Below are 20,008 nucleotides of genomic sequence, written 5' to 3'. Positions count from 1 at the left end.
TTTTCATGTTGCACCTACAGCACCCCTAAGGCACAAGTACAAAACAAGTGACCGCAGGTTGGGCAGAGGGAAACCTGCGAGAGTGCTGACAGCAGACATGCTTCCTGATCCTGCCGTTCCCCGGCAAAACCGAGACCTGCCTCTAACACAGCCTGAATGTTCGGACTCTCTGTCCTCCCGAGCTAAAGAGCTGCACAGAAAAGCCCACAGCTTGATGGAACACCGGAGAGAAGCTGCAGCAGAAGCTGGCGATCCAGAGGGTGCCCAGATAACCATCAAGAAGAAGAAGAAAAAAACCAAACAGCGGAAAACGTATTCCCCAAAGGAATTCTGTGAGGATGAAGGTCCGAAGTACACCACAAGTGGTGCCGAACCTCTGTATGCTGGTGCCGGCCTACAGACTAGATATGTGGAGCCTCTAGACAAACAAGACCTTGCACTGGAACATCCCCACAGCAGACACACCTCAAAAAACATCACTTTGCCTCCTGCTGATCTTGCCGTAGCTGAGCGGATCCTGGAGGGTTGTAAAGAGACTGTAAAGTCCACCCCACAAGCCATTGATGTGCTCTCCTATTGCCAGCATGACAGTCTACCTGATGAGCAAGAGAATAAAAGATTCTTCGATACCCACCCTTCTCCTGACTACAAGGTAGAACCTGGAACTCTGGTGGCATCTGCGTTTGAGGCCACAGACATCTCTAAGTGCCCCTATTTAAACCCTGAACTTGTCTCTAACTTTGCTGCGGGTAAAAAGCAGAGAGATGGCTCTAGAGGGGCGGAAAACAAGGCTGTGTCCCCTGCAGGACAGAGCCCTCTGCCCGGGGTGGACCGTGCTGAGGAGCCTATTTCTATGTTTACACCAGTGAAATGGGACAAGCCTAAAAGGAGAGGTGACCGGCCACGTCCAGGATATGCAACAGATGTAAGACATTGGCAGGCAGAGCTAAGCTCAGAGCGGAGGACCCTTAGCGGAGAGCATTGTCATGATGTTCTGCCGGTGGGTGATTTGCAGGATATCAGACAGAAAGCATCGGACTCTAAACCAAAAGACAAGGTTGGCAAAAATAAAAATGTGGGTCCCAGAGATCCCCAATTGTTTCCAGCCCCAGCAGTTACAAATGTACCCAGCAATTTATTGGGGTCTGTAACATTGACCGAGTTAGAGAAGGAGGGTTCTAAGGAGCAGATATTAGACCTGGCTTTGGGTAGTCACAAGATAGCAATCCCAGCTCCCCAGGTATATAGTACTTCTGGTATAAAGGACACCCCTATAGGCAGCGACATAAATGCTAATAATAGTGTGGTACCGGACCCTGACTTATATGACGTTAGCAGCCAGGTCCCAGCTGTCGCATGTGAGATCACAGCTAAGGTCAGCGGTAAATCAGATCTCCCCAGAATAAATGCTGATATTGGTGTAGTACCAGACCTTGACTTATGTGATGTCATTAGCCAGGTTCCAGCTGCCACACCTAAAGAAGTTGGTAAATCAGAGCTATCCAGTATAAATGTTGATATTGGTGTAGTACCGGATTTTGACTTATGTGATGTCAGTAGCCAGGTTCCAGCCGTTGCACATGAGAGCACAGCTAAGGTAGATGGTAAACCAGAGCTCCCCAGAATAGATGCTGATATTTGTGTAGTACCAGACCCCGACTTATATGATGTCAGTAGCCAGGTTCCAGCTGTTGCACGTGAGCGCACAGCTAAGGTGGATGGTAAGCCGGGCCTCCCAAAAATAAATGCTGACTTTGGTGTAGTACCCGAAACTGACTTATGTGATGTTAGTAGCCAGGTTCCAGCTGTCACATGTAAGAGCACAGCCAAGGTTGGTGGCAAACCGGATCTCTCTGGCATAAAGGCTGATCTTGGTGCAGTACCAGACCCCAACTTATGTGATGTCACTAGCCAGGTTTCGGCTGTCTCACCTGACAGCACAGCTAAGGTAGTCAGTAAACCAGAGCTCCCCAGAATAGATGCTGATATTGATGTAGTACCAGGCTCTGACTTATGTGATGTCAGTAGCCAGATTCCAGTTGTGTCACATGCTAAGGATGGTGGTAAACCAGAGCTCCCCAGTATAACTGCTGACATTGGTGTAGTACAGGCCTCTGACTTGTGTGACATCACTAGCCAGGTTCCAGCTGTTACAGCTAAAACAGATGGTAAACCAGAAAATCCCGGCATAACTGCTGATATTCGTGTAGTCCCGGTCCCTGATTTATGTGATGTCACACCTGAGAGCAAAGCTAAGGTAGATGGTAAACAAGATCTCCCCAGTTTAAATGCTGATATTGGTGTAGTACGGGAACTTGACTTATGTGATGTCACAGCTGTCACACCTAAGAGCAAAGCTAAGGTAGGCGGTAAATCAGATCTCCCTGGCATGATTGCTGATATTGGTGTAGTACTGGAACCTGACTTATGTGATATCAGTAGCCAGGTCACAGCTCTCACACCTGAGAGCAAAGCTAAGGTAGATGGTAAACCAGATCTCCCCGGCATAACTGCTGATATTGTTGTAGTCCCGGATGCTGACTTATATGATGTCAGTAGCCAAGTCACACCTGAGAGCAAGGCTAAGGTGGTAGGTGGTAAACCAGATCTCCCCAGTTTAAATGCCGATATTGGTGTAGTACCGGACCCTAGCTTATGTGCTTTCAGTAGCCAGGTCACACCTGAGAGCAAGGCTAAGGTAGGTGGTAAACCAGATCTCCCCAGTTTAAATGCCGATATTGGTGTAGTACCGGAACCTGACTTATGTGATATCAGTAGCCAGGTCACAGCTGTCACACCTGAGAGCAAGGCTAAGGTAGGTGGTAAACCAGATCTCCCCAGTTTAAATGCTGATATTAGTGTAGTACCAGAACCTAACTTATGTGATGTCAGTAGCCAGGTCACACCTGAGAGCAAGGCTAAGGTAGGTGATAAACCAGATCTCCCCGGCATAACTGACGATATTGGTGTAGTACCGGAACCGGACATATGTGATATCAGTAGCCAGGTCACAGCTGTCACACCTGAGAGCAAGGCTAAGGTAGGTGGTAAACCAGATCTCCCCAGTTTAAATGCTGATATTAGTGTAGTACCAGAACCTAACTTATGTGATGTCAGTAGCCAGGTCACACCTGAGAGCAAGGCTAAGGTAGGTGATAAACCAGATCTCCCCGGCATAACTGACGATATTGGTGTAGTACCGGAACCGGACATATGTGATATCAGTAGCCAGGTCACAGCTGTCACACCTGAGAGCAAGGCTAAGGTAGGTGGTAAACCAGATCTCCCCAGTTTAAATGCTGATATTAGTGTAGTACCAGAACCTAACTTATGTGATGTCAGTAGCCAGGTCACAGCTGAGAGCAAGGCTAAGGTAGGTGATAAACCAGATCTCCCCGGCATAACTGACGATATTGGTGTAGTACCGGAACCTGACTTATGTGATATCAGTAGCCAGGTCACAGCTGTCACACCTGGTAAGGTAGGCGATAAACCAGTTCTCCCCAGCATCCCCTTGCAGAGTAAGGAACCTGGGATTGGGTTATTTCTGAGCACTCCAGATACAAGTCTAGAAGTTAGAGAGTCCTTTCCAGAACCCAGTTATAGGTCAGGTAGTGCCCTTGTTCAGCCTGACAAAAAGGATCAGCCACCATCACTGTCTGAAAAGAGTCTGACTGATGATAGCTTTACTTATGAGAGGCGAGCAAAAGGTAAGCGAGGGAAAGTCAGGGCAAAACCAAATGGCGCAGCATCCACGGCAGCCTGCGATGTTGGGGAGAGGGTGCCAGAGATCCCAAACTTGCCCACTTCTAAGTACTCTGAGCCAAGTTACAAACCCAAGGAAGTTGGCTTTCCAAGTGCTAAGAAAGCAGAGCGTGGGTCTCTAAAACGTCCTCACAGTTCAGAAATCAAGGAAAGTGCCGTTGGAGCAGGCTCTGGTCAGTCGAGGGATGATATTGTTACTGCCATTGGTGTCATAAATACCAGTGTTCCTGCTCCACCGTCGTGTCTGCAGCCTTCTGTAACGGATGTGACTACGATGGAAAAACTAGTTAGCGCTGCCCCAGAAAAAAAGGGTGACTCAAAGATTGATGTTCTCCACGTCTCGGATGTCTGTCGGGAGGAACAATCGGAAAATGATCAGATTAAATCCAGAGATTCTGAATTGGTGAAACAGCTAAATGAAGGTATCTTGGCATTAACCGAAGACCCGATTCCTGTCTCCTCTCTAAACGTCCTAAAACCAGATCTGGTTGCAGCAGCTTCACCTGTGATCTTACCACCTGGTGTAGATATTGCATCTCGTTCTTTAACTGAAGACCTGCCGGTGGCAGAGACTCTGTTCGAAACGGGAAAAGCCTGCACCCAAGGTAACACGGATTCTGGAGAAATGTTGGGTTCCTCAGTTGCTCCGCTAACCCAAATGTTAAATGCTATGCTGGTATCTACAAATAAGAGTGTGGAGTCTGAGCAGCCACGTTTGGGACACTCTGAGCCTGACCCTTCAACAAGAATGACCATAGATTTGCCGGATGGGAATCTTTGTGGCCATGGAGAAGCGGAGTCTCCTATGCACAATGAAAGTGTTGTCTGTGGTGCCAAGGATGCAGAGTCGCTTGGACAGGCAGCAGAGCAGACACCGTTACATGCAGAAAATGAGCACGTTGCGAGCGGTACAACAAAGATGCTAGACGACAACGCAAAACCAGACTTATTTATAGAAGAATTTCCCGTTCAGCGTGATCCTGTGGTGGCCACTTCTTCTGATGCTGGCAAAACGACACCACCTTCTCCTAAAGGTCTGAATGCAGGGACCACCAAAGACGTTTCTAAAAGCAAATTGAGGATGATGCCGATTACGCCTGTAGTGAGTAGTTGTGGTGACTTGGAACGAGGACCTCAGAAGACCAAGAACGAGGTGAAAGTGAAAGCCCCTGAAGTTCTGAAAAGCTACATGAGGCCTACAAAGGCGAGAGGGGCCGCTCCACCGCTCACCAGTGGTGCTGCTCCACCAATCTCCAGAGGCACCAGACCTGAATCGGACAAGCCCCGGCAGACTAAGGATTCCCGTTTAAGCCAGCAGAGGCCAGAAAAAGGTGCGTGTGCACCCGTTGGAGTGGAGTTTGGACATGCATGCCTGTATCTTGACCATGGCATGAGATTTGGCTGCTTGTGTGTTGTACACTGTTAATATACTGGTTTCATTAGAAGTCGGACTTGGCGTACTTATGGTCTTCCTAACACTGGGTGCTGGGAAGATACGCATGCTGATTATTGGTCTCGTAGCTGCTATCTGAGTGTGCGGTGTATACAGCTGATGCACATGTTAAGAAACTTGTGTAGAATACTTTGTTCCACACATCAGCGCTGCAGTCGGGACACTGGCGGAGAAGGGAACATCGAGTGTGGCCTTAACACGTTTTTGCATGATTTGACTACTAACTGGGAACTTTCTCACCCCAACCTGCACCCGTGGAAACAAACGCAGCACCCTTTCTTTTTCCCCGAAGAAGAGTCTGTTCTGGGATTTGTCAGCTATGCCACCTCTGAGTCTTTAGCATGCAATTTCAGGCACATATTCTATGTCTAGTACCCAATTCATTTGTGAGGGATGTGCTTTTAAATCTGTAACCCTGCAGAGGGATTTAGGAAGCCTGAAAGTCCTGCAGGTAATTCCTGCCGATCCCTATGGGTGCACCTTGTCCTGGCTCCTGCTTCGGTCTCCCGGACTCTCGGTTCCTGTCCCTTCTGCTGTGGCCATGTGGGAAGAGTTAATCTATTACAGAGGAGAAGATCTGCTATTGTCTGTTTCTGGGGGTCTCACATTTATAATGTAGAAGAGCGAAGGTTTTATACCTTGGCAATAGAAATGGGAATTTAATTTTTCTGGACCAACATGAGGGTTCGGGTCGGATGTATCGCATTCCATTGCCTTCCATCAATGATTGCCGCGCGGCTATTCTATTAGCCCTGATACCGCACGCGCCACTTTTTAGAGATTTTGTTTCATCTGCCTACAGCAGGCAAAGCAATCTACCCGAAAATAGCCCCCTTTATGTTTGAGAACGGGGGTTTTTCGATTGAAACCCAGGTTTTGGGGGCGCAAATGATTGGTGGTTTTTCGGCTGTCCGAAGTAGAGAGCCCTGAGGGAACAAAATAAACAAAACATGGGTAAATTCAACAGATTTTTCACCTGTAATTGAATATCGGCCCAGGCTGGATACGTCTGTGTAGCGGAGTGCTGTTACATAGTGGTCACGCAGTGTGTAGGAGAGGGTTCCACGGTCTGTGTAGCGGAGGGCTGGTGCATAGTGGACATGCAGTGTGTCAAGGAGGGTACCATGGTTTTTGTAGCAGTGGGCTGTGTAGGGGAGTGTACCACGGTCTGTGTAGCAGTGGGCTGTGTAGGGGAGTGTACCACGGTCTGTGTAGCAGTGGGCTGTGTAGGGGAGGGTACCACGGTTTGTGTAGGGAAAGGTACCACAGTATGTGTAGCAGTGGGCTGTTACATAGTGGACATGCAGTGTATAGGGAAGGGTACCATGGTCTGTGTAGCAGTGGCCTGTGTAGGGGAGGGTACCACGGTCTGTGTAGCAGTGGGGAGGGTACCACGGTCTGTGTGGCAGTGGGCTGTGTAGGGGAGTGTACCACGGACTGTGTAGGGGAGGGTTCCACGGTCTGTGTAGCAGTGGTCTGTGTAGGGGAGGGTACCACGGTCTTTGTAGGAGAGGGTACCACGGTCTGTGTGGCAGTGGGCTGTGTAGGGGAGGGTACCACGGTCTGTGTGGCAGTGGGCTGTGTAGGGGATGGTACCACGGTCTGTGTAGCAGTGGGCTGTGTAGGGGGGAGGGTACCACCGTCTGTGTAGCAGTGGGCTGTGCAGGGGAGTGTACCACGGACTGTGCAGGGGAGGGTACCACGGTCTGTGTAGCAGTGGTCTGTGTAGGGGAGTGTACCACGGTCTGTGTAAGGGAAGTGTACCACAGTCTGTATAGCAGTGGTCTGTGTAGGGGAGGGTACCACGGTCTGTAGGGAAGGATACCACCATCTGTGTAGCAGTGGGCTGGGTAGGGGAGTGTACCACGGACTGTGTAGCAGTGGGCTGTGTAGGGGAGGGTACCACGGTCTGTGTAGCAGTGGGCTGTGTAGGGGAGGGTACCACGGTCTGTAGGGAAGGATACCACCATCTGTGTAGCAGTGGGCTGGGTAGGGGAGTGTACCACGGACTGTGTAGCAGTGGGCTGTGTAGGGGAGGGTACCACGGTCTGTGTAGCAGTGGGCTGTGTAGGGGAGTGTACCACGGTCTGTGTAGCAGTGGGCTGTGTAGGGGAGGGTACCACGGTCTGTGTAGGGGAGGGTACCACGGTCTGTGTAGCAGTGGGCTGTGTAGGGTAGCAGTGGGCTGTGTAGGAGAGGGTACCACGGTTTGTGTAGGGGAAGGTACCACAGTTTGTGTAGCGGTGGGCTGTTATATAGTGGACACAGTGTGTAGGGGGGAGTACCACAGTCTGTGTAGCAGTGGGCTGTTATATAGTGGACACGCAGTGTATAGGGGAGGGTACCACGGTCTGTGTAGCAGTGGGCTGGGTAGGGGAGTGTACCACGGACTGTGTAGGGGAGGGTACCAGGGTCTGTGTAGCAGTGGTCTGTGTAGGGGAGGGTACCATGGTCTGTGTAGCAGTGGGCTGTGCAGGGGAGGGTACCATGGTCTGTGTAGGGGAGGGTACCACGGTCTGTGTAGCAGTGGGCTGTGTAGGGGAGGGTGCCACGGTCTGTGTAGCAGTGGGCTGTGTAGGGGAGGGTGCCACGGACTGTGTAGGGGAGGGTACCACGGTCTGTAACAGTGGGCTGTGTAGGGGAGTGTACCATGGTCTGTAGCAGTGGGCTGTGTAGGGGAGTGTACCACGGTCTGTAGCAGTGGGCTGTGTAGGGGAGTGTACCACGGTCTGTAGCAGTGGGCTGTGTAGGGGGGGAGTACCACGGTCTATGTAGGGGAGGGTACCACGGTCTGTGTAGCAGTGGGCTGTGTAGGGGAGGGTACCATGGTCTGTGTAGGGGAGGGTGCCACGGTCTGTGTAGGGGAGGGTACCACGGTCTGTGTAGGGGAGGGTGCCACGGTCTGTGTAGGGGAGGGTGCCACGGTCTGTGTAGGGGAGGGTGCCACGGTCTGTGTAGGGGAGGGTGCCACGGTCTGTGTAGCAGTGGTCTGTGTAGGGGAGTGTACCACGAACTGTGTAGGGAAGCGTACCACGGTCTGTGTAGCAGTGGGCTGTGTATGGGAGGGTACCACGGTCTGTGTAGGGGAGGGTACCACGGTCTGTATAGCAGTGGTCTGTGTAGCAGTGGTGTGTGTAGGGGAGTGAACCACGGTCTGTAGGGAAGGGTACCACAGTCTGTGTAGCAGTGGGCTGTGTAGGGGAGGGTACCATGGTCTGTGTAGGGGAGGGTACCACGGTCTGTGTAGCAGTGTGCTGTGTAGGGGAGGGTGCCACGGTCTGTGTAGCAGTGGTCTGTGTAGGGGAGTGTACCACGAACTGTGTAGGGGAGGGTACAATGGTGTATATCAGTGGTCTGTGTAGGGGGGTGTACCACGGTCTGTGTAGCAGTGGTCTGTGTAGCGGAGGGTGCCACGGTCTGTGTAGCAGTGGTCTGTGTAGGGGAGGGTACCACGGACTGTGTAGGGGAGGGTACCACAGTCTATGCAGGGGGGTGTACCACGGTCTGTGTAGCAGTGGGCTGTGTAGGGGGGTGTACCACGGTCTGTGTAGCAGTGGGCTGTGTAGGGGAGGGTACCACGGTCTGTGTAGCAGTGGGCTGTGTAGGGGAGGGTACCACGGACTGTGTAGGGGAGGGTACCACAGTCTATGCAGGGGGGTGTACCACGGTCTGTGTAGCAGTGGTCTGTGTAGCGGAGGGTGCCACGGTCTGTGTAGCAGTGGTCTGTGTAGGGGAGGGTACCACGGACTGTGTAGGGGAGGGTACCACAGTCTATGCAGGGGGGTGTACCACGGTCTGTGTAGCAGTGGGCTGTGTAGGGGGGTGTACCACGGTCTGTGTAGCAGTGGGCTGTGTAGGGGAGGGTACCACGGTCTGTGTAGCAGTGGGCTGTGTAGGGGAGGGTACCATGGTCTGTGTAGCAGTGGGCTGTGTAGGGGAGGGTGCCACGGTCTGTGTAGGGGGGGGGGGTTACCACGGTCTGTGTAGCAGTGGGCTGTGTAGGGGAGGGTACCACGGTCTGTGTAGGGGAGGGTACCACGGTCTGTGTAGCAGTGGGCTGTGTAGGGGAGGGTGCCACGGTCTGTGTAGCAGTGGGCTGTGTAGGGGAGGGTACCATGGTCTGTGTAGCAGTGGGCTGTGTAGGGGAGGGTGCCACGGTCTGTGTAGCAGTGTTATCTGCGGTCTGGCTGTATAGATAGTTGCTATGCCATGATAGTGATGTTTGCAGTCTCCGGACATGACTGATGAGTTGTAGCAGTGGGCTGTGTAGGGGAGGGTACCACGGTCTGTGTAGGGGAGGGTACCACGGTCTGTGTAGCAGTGTGCTGTGTAGGGGAGGGTGCCACGGTCTGTGTAGCAGTGGTCTGTGTAGGGGAGTGTACCACGAACTGTGTAGGGGAGGGTACAATGGTGTATAACAGTGGTCTGTGTAGGGGGGTGTACCACGGTCTGTGTAGCAGTGGTCTGTGTAGGGGGGTGTACCACGGTCTGTGTAGCAGTGGTCTGTGTAGCGGAGGGTGCCACGGTCTGTGTAGCAGTGGTCTGTGTAGGGGAGGGTACCACTGACTGTGTAGGGGAGGGTACCACGGTCTGTGCAGGGGGGTGTACCACGGTCTGTGTAGCAGTGGGCTGTGTAGGGGGGTGTACCACGGTCTGTGTAGCAGTGGGCTGTGTAGGGGAGGGTACCACGGTCTGTGTAGCAGTGGGCTGTGTAGGGGAGGGTACCACGGTCTGTGTAGCAGTGGGCTGTGTAGGGGAGGGTACCACGGTCTGTGTAGCAGTGGGCTGTGTAGGGGAGGGTACCATGGTCTGTGTAGCAGTGGGCTGTGTAGGGGAGGGTGCCACGGTCTGTGTAGGGGGGGGGGGGGTGTACCACGGTCTGTGTAGCAGTGGGCTGTGTAGGGGAGGGTACCACGGTCTGTGTAGGGGAGGTTACCACGGTCAGTGTAGCAGTGGGCTGTGTAGGGGAGGGTGCCACGGTCTGTGTAGCAGTGGGCTGTGTAGGGGAGGGTACCATGGTCTGTGTAGCAGTGGGCTGTGTAGGGGAGGGTGCCACGGTCTGTGTAGTAGTGGGCTGTGTAGGGGAGGGTGCCACGGTCTGTGTAGGGGGGGGGTGTACCACGGTCTGTGTAGCAGTGGGCTGTGTAGGGGAGGGTACCACGGTCTGTGTAGGGGAGGGTACCACGGTCTGTGTAGCAGTGGGCTGTGTAGGGGAGGGTACCATGGTCTGTGTAGCAGTGGGCTGTGTAGGGGAGGGTGCCACGGTCTGTGTAGCAGTGTTATCTGCGGTCTGGCTGTATAGATAGTTGCTATGCCATGATAGTGATGTTTGCAGTCTCCGGACATGACTGATGAGTTATCACAGTACAGCGGCCGGAGGGGGGGAGGGGGGGGGGGGGGAGAGATTGAATTGGGTTTCTGAGCGGTTACTGAACACACGGGATCGAGGCGTTCCTCAGATAACGGCTATTTCATTGCATTTAGTAATAACTGGTAATTAGTGATATAACTGCCTGCTAGCGGTCTCCTCGTTACCCGGATGTACGGCTGTTGCCTTGGAAACCAGAGAGAATTTCCAATAAGAACACATGTGAATGTGAGAGATGGGGGTGGGGGGGGGCGTGTGGTAAATTAGGGTAAAAAATAGCAGCTTAAAAATAGCATCGCTGTAGAACCATTATCTACGTATGGACAGGTTTAGGCTGTGGGGATTAACCCCTGAGATGCTGGAAGGAATCCGACATTACCCGTTCTCCAGAAATCGGCCCTAATGCCACCACTGAGTAATCGGCTGCTGGTTCTAGTGGTGCAGGGGGGAAAGGTCATGGACCAGGAGAGGGTTTCTGGCATTGGTACAGTGTCCCCATAGGTTATAATCCTGGGAACGCAGCATTATACTGAAAGCTCAGATCATGGCGGAGAACTGTCCACGGAGAGATCTCCCTTCCGGCGTAAATCCCAATGCGTGCGGCCGCACAACTGCTAATCCGTTGCTACACGTCCCAAAATAGCAGCATCTTATGGCAGAAATGGCCAGGGGAGGGCATGTGGTCGGGGCCGTCTGTCACTTCAGAGGACATGCTGGAAGTAGGTCTGGCCGGAGCTGTGGGCACTGTCAGCGCACGATGACATTACCCAGCATTAATGCCTGTCCTGTTTCTGCAAACTCCCAGGATTCTAAGTGATCTCCGGGCACCAGCCCATAGAGGAGCGTCACATACAGCAGCCATGTACATCGGGCAGGTGCTATGTGATCTCCGGGCACCAGCCCATAGAGGAGCGTCACACACAGCAGCCATGTACATCGGGCAGGTGCTAAGTGATCTCCAATCACCAGCCCTTAGCGGCCCAGAGAGGAGCGTCACATACAGCAGCCATGTACATCGGGCAGGTGCTAAGTGATCTCCAATCACCAGCCCTTAGCGGCCCAGAGAGGAGCGTCACATACAGCAGCCATGTACAGCGGGCAGGTGCTATGTGATCTCCGGGCACCAGCCCTTAGCGGCCCATAGAGGAGCGTCACACACAGCAGCCATGTACATCGGGCAGGTGCTAAGTGATCTCCGGGCACCAGCCCTTAGCGGCCCAGAGAGGAGCGTCACATACAGCAGCCATGTACATCGGGCAGGTGCTATGTGATCTCCGGGCACCAGCCCTTAGCGGCCCATAGAGGAGCGTCACACACAGCAGCCATGTACATCGGGCAGGTGCTATGTGATCTCCGGGCACCAGCCCTTAGCGGCCCATAGAGGAGCGTCACACACAGCAGCCATGTACATCGGGCAGGTGCTATGTGATCTCCGGGCACCAGCCCTTAGCGGCCCATAGAGGAGCGTCACACACAGCAGCCATGTACATCGGGCAGGTGCTATGTGATCTCCAATCACCAGCCCTTAGCGGCCCATAGAGGAGCATCACATACAACAGCAGCCATGTACAGCAGGCAGGCGCTATGTGATCTCCAGGCACCTGCCCTTAGCGGCCCATAGAGGAGCATCACATACAGTAGCCATGTACATGTGACTACTGTATGTGATGCTCCTCTATGGGCCGCTAAGGGCTGGTGCCCAGAGATTACTTGGCACCTGCCTGCTGTACATGGCTGCTGTATGTGACTCTCCTCTATGGGCCGCTAAGGGCTGGTGCCCGGAGATCACATAGCGCCTGCCTGATGTACATGGCTGCTGTGTGATGCTCCTCTATGGGCCGCTAAGGGCTGGTGCCCGGAGATCACATAGCGCCTGCCCGCTGTACATGGCTGCTGTATGTGACGCTCCTCTATGGGCCGCTAAGGGCTGCTGCCTGGAGATCACATAGCACCTGCCCGCTGTACATGGCTGCTGTATATGACGCACCTCTATGGGCCGCTAAGGGCAGGTGCCCGGAGATCACATAGCACCTGCCCGCTGTACATGGCTGCTGTATGTGACGCACCTCTATGGGCCGCTAAGGGCAGGTGCCCGGAGATCACATAGCACCTGCCCGCTGTACATGGCTGCTGTATGTGACTCTCCTCTCTGGGCCGCTAAGGGCTGCTGCCTGGAGATTACTTGGCACCTGCCCGATGTACATGGCTACTGTATGTGATGCTCCTCTATGGGCCGCTAAGGGCTGCTGCCTGGAGATTACTTGGCACCTGCCCGATGTACATGGCTACTGTATGTGATGCTCCTCTATGGGCCGCTAAGGGCTGCTGCCTGGAGATTACTTGGCACCTGCCCGATGTACATGGCTACTGTATGTGATGCTCCTCTATGGGCCGCTAAGGGCTGGTGCCCGGGGATTACTTGGCACCTGCCTGCTGTACATGGCTACTGTATGTGATGCTCCTCTATGGGCCGCTAAGGGCTGGTGCCCGGGGATCACATAGCGCCTGCCTGATGTACATGGCTGCTGTATGTGACGCTCCTCTATGGGCCGCTAAGGGCTGCTGCCTGGAGATCACATAGCACCTGCCCGATGTACATGGCTGCTGTATATGACGCACCTCTATGGGCCGCTAAGGGCAGGTGCCCGGAGATCACATAGCACCTGCCCGATGTACATGGCTGCTGTGTGTGATGCTCCTCTATGGGCCGCTAAGGGCTGCTGCCTGGAGATTACTTGGCACCTGCCCGATGTACATGGCTACTGTATGTGATGCTCCTCTATGGGCCGCTAAGGGCTGCTGCCTGGAGATTACTTGGCACCTGCCTGATGTACATGGCTACTGTATGTGATGCTCCTCTATGGGCCGCTAAGGGCTGCTGCCTGGAGATTACTTGGCACCTGCCCGATGTACATGGCTACTGTATGTGATGCTCCTCTATGGGCCGCTAAGGGCTGCTGCCTGGAGATTACTTGGCACCTGCCCGATGTACATGGCTACTGTATGTGATGCTCCTCTATGGGCCGCTAAGGGCTGCTGCCTGGAGATTACTTGGCACCTGCCTGATGTACATGGCTACTGTATGTGATGCTCCTCTATGGGCCGCTAAGGGCTGCTGCCTGGAGATTACTTGGCACCTGCCCGATGTACATGGCTACTGTATGTGATGCTCCTCTATGGGCCGCTAAGGGCTGGTGCCCGGGGATTACTTGGCACCTGCCTGCTGTACATGGCTACTGTATGTGATGCTCCTCTATGGGCCGCTAAGGGCTGGTGCCCGGGGATCACATAGCACCTGCCCGCTGTACATGGCTACTGTATGTGACGCTCCTCTATGGGCCGCTAAGGGCTGCTGCCTGGAGATCACATAGCACCTGCCCGCTGTACATGGCTGCTGTATATGACGCACCTCTATGGGCCGCTAAGGGCAGGTGCCCGGAGATCACATAGCACCTGCCCGCTGTACATGGCTACTGTATGTGATGCTCCTCTATGGGCCGCTAAGGGCTGGTGCCCGGGGATCACATAGCACCTGCCCGCTGTACATGGCTACTGTATGTGACGCTCCTCTATGGGCCGCTAAGGGCTGCTGCCTGGAGATCACATAGCACCTGCCCGCTGTACATGGCTGCTGTATATGACGCACCTCTATGGGCCGCTAAGGGCAGGTGCCCGGAGATCACATAGCACCTGCCCGCTGTACATGGCTGCTGTATGTGACTCTCCTCTCTGGGCCGCTAAGGGCTGCTGCCTGGAGATTACTTGGCACCTGCCCGATGTACATGGCTACTGTATGTGATGCTCCTCTATGGGCCGCTAAGGGCTGGTGCCCGGGGATTACTTGGCACCTGCCCGCTGTACATGGCTACTGTATGTGACTACTGTATGTGCCGCTCCTCTCTGGGCTGCAGCGTTCGATACCCTACACCAAGCTATTTATAAAGCAATCCATAGAGTCCCCTCTCTCCACAGGAGCGATCATTCCGCGTAACACACAATGCTGGAGGGACCCTTTCACGAGCGCTTTACTAATTGTCTATTACAGACAGTCCTTGTATTTGTTCCCAATCCCTAATTCTGTGACATGAGGGCTTTAGCTGGAGGGCTGAAGGTTTCCTATCCCTGGTCTATAGAGTATTTGCTCGGAGAGGCCATTGTCCCTGATGTAGCCGAGTGAATCTAGGTGAGGCTGGCACCCTGGAATGGCTGTACATTGGGGTATAAAGCCCCCATAGGACCACAATGAATGCTCAACGGGCACAAGGTCGACACGAGTCTTGTGCATTTTTAGACCCCACATGATGCTGTGCTCTGCTGTGGCTGCACACTGTACCGTTCCAAATTTTAGTCCACGCGGCTGAAAATTTAATGTCAACATTTCATGCGTCAACAATTGCAATGCCGACTTTGTCATTGTTGACCGATCATCCGAATACCTATGCAATGAACAAGTTTTGCTATCTCAATGTATTTAGCATTGGGAGAGCCGTAATTCATTGTTATTACCTGCCTGTCTATACGTCCTAGCTGCGGTCTTCCTCAGCAGCGTGTGTGCTAATGATCACCCTGTGTATTTGTTAGTGACCCGGCTCGCTAATGAAGTACCATTCATTAGAAGGTCAGCCAATAACCCGCGGAAGGTATTGTGTGCAGACAATTGGGACGATGTGGCTGTCAGCCTGTAGGGGGAGGATCTGGAGGAGGAGGAGAGAACGGTTCCCATGTACAGAGAGGACCAGATGTGATGTCACACAGTGAGGCTGTCTCATTCTCTGCTGCAGCCAGGACAAGCTAAGCAGGAGAAACGAGAATAAAACAAAATCATGTCTTTCTCCAATCAGCAGCCCCCAGCTTTCTCCGAATACAACCAGCTGTGCCATGCCCGCAACCCAGATGGCATCCCTAGCACCGAGCCCCAGAGAGAGTGCTCCAAAGCGGAGTACGAGTGGCAGAGGACGGAGGGGAAGCTGAACGAGATCGGTCTGAACGTCAACGCGGAAGGGAAAATGAAAGACGGGCTTAGCAAGAACGCCGGCTTCACGGACGAGGATAAGCTGTGCTTCTTTGAGACCAAACTAGACAAAAGCCTGCAGCTAGGAGCCAAGGAGAAGGTTGAATGCGAAGGGCAGAGCAAGTGCAATCAGGTCCTCTCCAATCAAGATTTCAGCGGTCTTCCGTTCCTAACAGAGCCGTTCTCCTCCTGTCCCAAGACGGCCGAGGTCCGTCTGACTTCAGATGGACCGCATCGAAACTTTGATGGGTTCGATCAAATCCAAGCAATCACAGATCATGAAAAAGCAGCAAATAGATCTAGCTCTGAGTCTAGCTGCCAACGGGAGCAGGACCTGTTTGGTTTGTCTGCTAACGAGGACGATCTGGAGAAGTCGCTCCTGAACCACGAGGCGAGTGTTTGGAATGCAAAATGTAACCCCCTCCTGCCTGCCGCCAATCATTCCTATAACAGTAAAGAGAGGTGTCCCTGGTCCGACACGGGGCTGATGAGTGACCTCATGAAGAACGGGTGCTCTCCCCAGATGCCGGGTTCCAACTGTGAGCCTCCAACAACATTGGTGGAACTCGCCCACGAGGATAATAAACCTGACCCAGCCAATAACAATAGTGACCTAGATGAGGATGGATTTACTGTAGACACAGATGACGGTCTTCTGGATTGTCCGTTACTGGATAGAACTTCTTATCAGAGGAAGGCGATAAGGCGTGCGATGTCGGAGTGCTCCCACTTGGCCGTCCCCCTCACTGCCAACATTGCCGACAAGTATCCCGAGGCGCCGACAGCCCTAGAGAACAGCTCTCTGCTGTCACCACCTGCTAGCTTGAACTACAGCCAAATAACTCAGCCAAAAAAGCAAGCCAATTCAATGAAGAGGTCCATGACTTTGGCAGAGGAGAAGACAGCAGGGTACGAGTTCTGCACCAGAGAGGAGCTAACGGGCTTCTCTGCCTCCCACACAAAGGAGCCCACTGATGCCAGGGCCACAAAGTGTACGGACGGGCCTCTCCTGACCAGCCAGGACCTGCTGCCCCCGGAGGTGCACCTGACCACAAAGTTGGACAAGATCCCGGAAGCGAGTGTTGGTGAGATAAATCGGGAGACCCCTCTGTCCGGTGGTCCCTGCGCCGAGAAGGATGCAGATGGCAGGACCATAGGTGGAGCCTCAGGGGCTACCTTGGTTGAGGGAACAGTGGGTGGCCCCCATGGTAATGGATCACCATCCTCCCCACCAGATCATCCCATCCAGACAGGTAGGTAGCGTAGGGAAAGTGATGGTGGGATAGGTTTATTGGCCCAATATGTATGCTGCAAACCTGGGGCACTAAATGCTGCTGTACTGCACGTGTGTGGGGTAATACTTTCTCCTGTGCTTACAGTAATGGATAGAGAGCATCCTTCCCTGTGTTCTCAGGTGTGCAGTATAACAGGCCATGGTTTCCTGTTACATGTAACATAAGAAGTGCCGGCTGCTGATGCAGCTGTGGTTATGTGCCCTGTACCGGTCACGGTTTCCTGCTTCGCTTATTTCTTTATGTGCTCTGTATTGGGCGCTGCAGATCCCTTGTGGCGCCATATAAATAAATGATCATAATAAGTGTGGCTAGATGCACAAGTGAAAGTTTCTTCCAGTTTAGTGGGTGAGACTGGCAGATGTGTGGATTGATTTGGGGTAATACTGACTCCTGCTGCATGGACCATCTGCGATTTCTGCCTGCGTGGTATCTGTGTTACTCTAGTCATCTGTAACCTCTGCTCTTGTCATGCCAGGCCAAAAGTTCAGGGTATATATTACTGCCACAGTCCCTGGTGTAACACCTGCATCTCCCATAACTTTATTCAGTACAGGAAAAATAGTCCTCCCGGCTGCTGTGTATAGTGATATCTACTGATTACTTTCTGTTCCTGGCCCACTCGTGTCTTCTGTATGCCCGGGTATACCAATGTGTGTGCCATGTTAGTATATGGCCTGGCATACCAATACAGATGCCATGTTAGTTCATGGGCTGGCATACCCGTGCCATGTTGTCAGTGCATGGGCTGGCATACCTGTGCCATGTCGGTGCCTGGGCATGCCCGTACCATGGTGTCCGTGCCTTTTCTTTGTGTTTGTGTATTGGTTGTATATATTTCGTGCAGGTTTTCTGCACGGCACAGAGGAAGCTGGAGATTATATTGCTGATGTGCTGCACATTATTTTGTTGTACACAGCAGAATCTGATCTCTCCACTGTCGTTCCTCTAATACAAGGTCACCGATATCTGCGTTATCTGTATAGCGCAGCACATGCTGATACCATTAGCCTCGTATAGAGGGATAGCTCTGCCTATGCCCACAAATAGGGGCACTGTTACATCAGTGTGATGTTGGTATTGGGTACAATAAGGATAATAAGCTGCTATCTATATGACCTTGGCAGTTGCCATGACAACCACAGTCAGCAGCCGTCCTGAGAAGTTGGTTCTTTCTGGTTGGTGGAGGTACCACAAGCTGCAGGGGGATGTCTGGGCCTGTGTAGAGGAATGGTAGTAAATTACTATGTACACCTGGCAGGAGGTGCAACCATCTCCATGCTGCTTTCCCCCCATGTGTAACTGTATTCTTCTTGGTGGTGTTTAGCTGCTGCAGCACATCTTTGCTGGTGACTGGCCTCATATCAGCAGGAGTAGCAGGCGGGGCAGTGGCGTTGGGGTCAGCGCAGGACAGCCGGGGAGCGGATTACAGTTTTTAGTTCTGATCTGTAGGTTGCAGGATTACACCAGATAATAGAAGTTGTACAGGAAAGTGCTTTGAACTGACATGTAGCGCTGATTTCAGGCAGCGATGGAATGTGGCCACATCTGCTGTGTATATAGGGTACTGGGGCAACACCTGCGTGTGACTGGGGTACGGTGGACAGGCGGGAAGATGGGGTGACTGCGTTGGGTCACTAGAGTTGGCGAGGCCAATGGAGAAGGGTTTTACCTCCCCTCTTACGAACAGAAGAGTGATCAGCACAGCAGTACCACATCTGGATGGGTTAGACACAGGGCACAGTGTGCATTGGGCTGGCGCTGCCATGTGCTGTAATGTCCGCTGCAACTCCCTGGTTGTCCAGGTGATGCCCCCTCGCCCCACCTGCCCTATACAGGTGATAATTAACATGTTGTATCCGGTGTCATGGCTACAGAAACATGCTATCGGTCATGACACACGCCGGTTCCATAATACACCTTATGCAGTTACAGTAACACACACCGGGCAGATCACATTTTACAGCTCCCTTGTTTCAGGAATGATTTAGGGCTGCGGTAGCCAATTCCAGTCTTCGAGAGCTGCCAGCAGTTCATGTTTTCCAGGTCTCCTCACAGAATCACAAGTGAAATAATTAGCTCCAACTGTGGATCTTTTTTAAAATAAGTCAGTGAGTAATGAGTGCAGCAGCTAGGTGGTCTGGGAAATGTGACGGTCAGTAATGAGTGCACCTGTGCAGCAGCTAGGTGGTCTGGGAAATGTGACGGTCAGTAATGAGTGCACCTGTGCAGCAGCTAGGTGGTCTGGGAAATGTGACAGTCAGTAATGAGTGCACCTGTGCAGCAGCTAGGTGGTCTGGGAAATGTGACGGTCAGTAATGAGTGCACCTGTGCAGCAGCTAGGTGGTCTGGGAAATGTGACGGTCAGTAATGAGTGCACCTGTGCAGCAGCTAGGTGGTCTGGGAAATGTGACGGTCAGTAATGAGTGCACCTGTGCAGCAGCTAGGTGGTCTGGGAAATGTGACGGTCAGTAATGAGTGCACCTGTGCAGCAGCTAGGTGGTCTGGGAAATGTGACGTCAGTAATGACTGCACCTGTGCAGCAGCTAGGTGGTCTGGGAAATGTGACGGTCAGTAATGAGTGCACCTGTGCAGCAGCTAGGTGGTATGGGAAATGTGACGGTCAGTAATGAGTGCAGCAGCTAGGTGGTCTGGGAAATGTGACGGTCAGTAATGAGTGCACCTGTGCAGCAGCTAGGTGGTCTGGGAAATGTGACGGTCAGTAATGAGTGCACCTGTGCAGCAGCTAGGTGGTCTGGGAAATGTGACGGTCAGTAATGAGTGCACCTGTGCAGCAGCTAGGTGGTCTGGGAAATGTGACGGTCAGTAATGAGTGCACCTGTGCAGCAGCTAGGTGGTCTGGGAAATGTGACGGTCAGTAATGAGTGCACCTGTGCAGCAGCTAGGTGGTCTGGGAAATGTGAACTGTTCGTAGCTCCCGAGGACTGGAGTTGGCTACCACTGATCTAGAGAGATCTTCGTATGTGGCTGGCCAAACCGGTCCTTGAGATCTATGAACAGTACATGTTTTCCAGACCACCGAGCTGCGACACAGGTGCAGTCATTACCAACTGTCACATTTCCCAGAGCCACTAGGTGGTGCAGGTGTAATCATTACA

The 20,008-nt window shown here is 53.0% G+C and overlaps 1 protein-coding gene across 12 annotated transcripts in view; it reads left to right on the top strand.

The window, feature by feature from the left end:
* Positions 1 to 20,008, top strand: part of MAP4 (microtubule associated protein 4) — a 137,711-nt gene that overhangs the window by 79,195 nt on the left and 38,508 nt on the right. For 4 of the 12 annotated variants that reach the window (XM_083186597.1, XM_083186595.1, XM_083186596.1 and 1 more), the window contains one exon: positions 21 to 5,206. The exons of the other annotated variants lie outside the window; for them this stretch is intronic. In XM_083186597.1, coding sequence (XP_083042723.1) covers positions 21 to 5,191 — 5,171 coding nt within the window. In that variant the 3' untranslated portion in view covers positions 5,192 to 5,206. Of the gene's footprint in view, positions 1 to 20; positions 5,207 to 20,008 lie in introns of those variants that run through there. 12 annotated transcript variants of the gene reach the window in all.

This window comes from Crinia signifera, chromosome 5, assembly GCF_055691185.1.
Source record: "Crinia signifera chromosome 5, ASM5569118v1, whole genome shotgun sequence".
NCBI lineage: Eukaryota > Metazoa > Chordata > Amphibia > Anura > Myobatrachidae > Crinia > Crinia signifera.
This window is presented reverse-complemented; position numbering and strand designations above follow the sequence as displayed.